This window comes from Triticum dicoccoides, chromosome 3A (genome assembly GCF_002162155.2).
Source record: "Triticum dicoccoides isolate Atlit2015 ecotype Zavitan chromosome 3A, WEW_v2.0, whole genome shotgun sequence".
In the NCBI taxonomy this organism is placed as follows: Eukaryota; Viridiplantae; Streptophyta; class Magnoliopsida; order Poales; family Poaceae; genus Triticum; species Triticum dicoccoides.
The window spans coordinates 38,944,421-38,947,993 of NC_041384.1; the positions used below are offsets into that span (position 1 = coordinate 38,944,421).

Consider the following 3,573-nt stretch of genomic DNA (forward strand, 5'->3'; position numbering starts at 1 on the left):
GTGCCTAACATGGAGGAGTATATAAGAAGATCCTCATGGAGAGAGTGACAGAATAATATTGTTCACTCAAGCTCTCCACAGTAACCCAATAGGTGAAGGCATCTTTTTGACTGAAGTTGTGGAGCTGGGAGCAGAAAAGGGGACAGAGCATGCCTGGACAGCAACACATAATCTACGGTAGCATCTGTTTCTTTTTATTCATTTTATTCAACATATGATCTACTATAAAATGTCCCTGTTTATCCAGTTAGAAACTTAAAATTCAAACACAGTCAATGGAATTTCCTCCTAAACAGATGTAATTGTACTCATTTCATGGTATCTGACAAAAGGAGACATATGAAATGACTTGTATGTTGCACACAGTTGGAGAAAGCCGTATCTTGAAGAAACAAACTTACTGGAACAACGTGGCATGTTCCAAATTCACACGAAATAGCCAACCCATCTTCTCCACAGTTTCCAAGCTTCTGATTGTACTTGTAGCTAAATACATCGTCAATACCGAAAGCTGAAATGCAAATAGTAAGAGAAAACATTAGTACTTATGCTTCTATCGACTGTGCTACTGCACTACTATACTAACAGATGCGGTTCATAAGTCATAACAAAAGCACATAAAGATCACAAAAGACATTACCAACGGATGGCACACCATATGTCTCGAAAAGAAGTTCAGACATTCGCGCTCGAGAAAAGGATGGATTGCACTCACACTCTGTCATAAGAATGGGATGGCCCACCTGACCGGTATTAAAACAAATAATAGTTAGATTTCAACAGTATGAAACAATTATTTGTTTATATGAAAAAACTTTAAGTTGTGAAATAATTGTTTATAGAGAAAAAACTAAGTTGTGAAGTTTAAAGATACACGTAAAATATAAGTTACTCATCTTTCAAGTCAATAACTATCAGATTTAGAACTATGAGACTAAATGAACTGATGTGTAGGGTTTTCAGTTTTCACTTTACAGATTCATTGCATGAGAATAGCAAACTACTAGCTTCGGAATACCAACTCTTCCTGCGTTATTCCTTAGCATTCATTGCTAAGTGGAAAAACTGGTGAAATGAGATAATCGTCCATGCTTGTCATTTACCGAAAATTGAGTTGCATACTTCACTGTTTCTGTTCACCTTGCTTATGCTCAGAGGCTAAGACTAAAGTTCTTTCCCAAAGCCCTTAAGACGTTGTTTGACTTCCACTCACTAGAAAAATATTTCCTACTCCCTAGTCCCCACTACTCATACTACACTGGTAACTAGAATTGTAAATTGACATGCATAACCAACCCCTGGCTCTTCTTTTCTTATTCAACAGGACTAACTACGTAAAAGTTACTTATTTATCAGGTGCAAAGTAAAAGACAAGCCACCAAACCAAGGAAGAAAAGAAAAATAAGACTAAAGGAAATTATTCAAGAGACATGTGTTGACACAGGTAAATTTACCTCTGATGTGGCACCTAATCGGTCAAAAGCATAATCGAGAATCTGCAACATGCAAATAATACCAGATCAAAAAGGTTAAATAAGTACAGTGACTTGTCTGTTACAAAAGTACATTTTGAAGTTCTTTATCAACTCAAAATCACAAGGGGCACACATTGAATTTTTCCTTAAGCATTGAATATGCATCTTTCTGATATTTTTACGCTCATAGGAACTCTTTACAGTATGATCAGTATCAAGCATATAGTCAAGCCCTAACGGTTGCAGATTCCTAAAAAATGCAAAGATGACAGGCCACATTGACTGCCCAGTTCATCCATTTGAAGCCTAAAAACACATAATAAACCATTTGCTGATCTCGCTGACAAATGAAAAAACAGGAAGATAATGACGTAGGAGTGACCCACATATTCCATGTACTCAAACTGATAGACGACATCATCATCGAACGCTGAGCGAATTGATGTCCGTGTGCAGTCAAAGTACTTCATTAGAGCTGGATCAGTGTCTCCTACAACTGTCACAGTTTCACCTGTTGAATCAGAAAGAAACTGCAATCAGTTAAAATATGAGAATTCGCTCCAATCCTCTTACAAGTCCATCAACTGACATTCAAAATAAAGTGATGCCCATTTTGTACATTCAGAAAACCATGAACATTGCAGCGCAGTCGCACAACTGCAAAAATATTTCTACAGACATCTGACTTGAAAAACGCTTTCAGAATCACTGACAGTAAGTAAACCAAAGTACCATTAAAAAAAACACTAAACGTATATCATCAATCTAAAAGGATACGCCCAATTTCGGTGCATCACGACAAACCCAAGTCGCATGAACAGCACCCAATCACCAACGGAATGCCACGACGAACTTCTGAACCCGCGAGCGCCATTGCACAAACGAACCACAACGACGCAAAATCCAAACGCATTCGCATCAGGCAACCGCATAGGCCGAGATTTCTAAGCGTCCCGCGCGTCACGTACCTGAGCTGCGGTGGCGGGGCCTCTGCACGATGTTACGGAAGGAGACGCGCGGCTCCGCCTCGCCAGCCCACCTGCACGCAACGGAGCAAACCAAGGAGACGCGCGTTAGGGTTAGGGTTTCGGGGAGTTCCGGGGGCGGCGGCGGGAGGGGGAGAGGGGGCTCCTACCCGATGCGGAAGGTGGAGGCGCCGTTGTCGATGACGATGGGGGCGGAGTCCGGGAAGCGCGCGAAGTCGGTCTCCCGCGGCGCGCGGCAGAGCGACGACATCTCGCCGGGCGGCGGCGGGAGGGGTGTCGCCGGAGGCGGAGGGGGTTGGGGGTTTGGTAACTTGGGCTGCGTCGTCCTCTCCGCGAGCTCGCGCTGTGCTGTGGAAGCAGAGAGGCAAAAGGGTTATTCACGGAAAAACCCCTCTACTCTCACGTAATTATTCGTTCAGAACTTATGAGACGTTTTAACTAACGGTTTTGTAAATATCACGTGCCTGAAAAATTTTGTGGTGTCGGTCACTTTTGGCAAAGGGCAGTGCGAGGCTGAAGAGGACATGTCGAGTGCCGGCTACGGCGAGGCTGAGCCGTGTACGAGCGGGAGTCGGAGATAGCCGGCGGGAGCGAGTCCCAAACTTAACCAGGTGTGTCGGGAGGAGGGAGGGTCGCCGGAGCTATTCATCAGAGCGGGGCTTAGGGGGGTTGACGCGGCGGTGGGGGTTGAGGGGGAGGGGGGTGATTAGGCCCGTGAGTGGTGGAGGCCTGCGGTTAGAGCTGGGTTAGATGGCGGTTGGTGAGGACTGCTGGATTGGATCTTGTGTAAAGGAAAATTGTGGGAGGAGGAAAACGACCTTGAGCTGTTGGATGCAGATATAACGGACATGATTGAATGTGGCCGATGTGAATCGGTTTTCCATGCACCTAAAGTATATGCACTCCCTTTAACTAAACAAATCATTGTTTTTCTTTCTTCTGAAAATGACAAATGTCGTATGTCAAAGTCAACCGACTCTTACAAGGTCATCTTTAAAGATATTAAAAATTACACAATATTCATTGAAAATTTAATGTCGTAAACAAAGCTCGATGCCGCATCTGGCCCTCTGAAATACCAACGAAGCTAGGGAAACGTATTTGACGAAACA

General features: G+C 43.7%; 1 protein-coding gene across 1 annotated transcript in view; it reads right to left on the reverse strand.

Annotated features, from left to right (window-relative positions):
* LOC119266917 (actin-related protein 5-like) overlaps window positions 1–2,811 on the reverse strand; it is a 6,650-nt gene extending 3,839 nt beyond the window's left edge. Inside the window, exons 1-6 of the mRNA XM_037548192.1 lie at window positions 2,611–2,811; window positions 2,444–2,514; window positions 1,862–1,986; window positions 1,455–1,496; window positions 641–743; window positions 402–511 (exon numbers count right to left, since the gene is read on the reverse strand). Of these exons, the coding sequence (XP_037404089.1) occupies window positions 402–511; window positions 641–743; window positions 1,455–1,496; window positions 1,862–1,986; window positions 2,444–2,514; window positions 2,611–2,711 (552 nt within the window). The 5' untranslated portion in view covers window positions 2,712–2,811. The remainder of the gene's footprint in view (window positions 1–401; window positions 512–640; window positions 744–1,454; window positions 1,497–1,861; window positions 1,987–2,443; window positions 2,515–2,610) is intronic.
* Window positions 2,812–3,573: the final 762 nt, after the last annotated feature.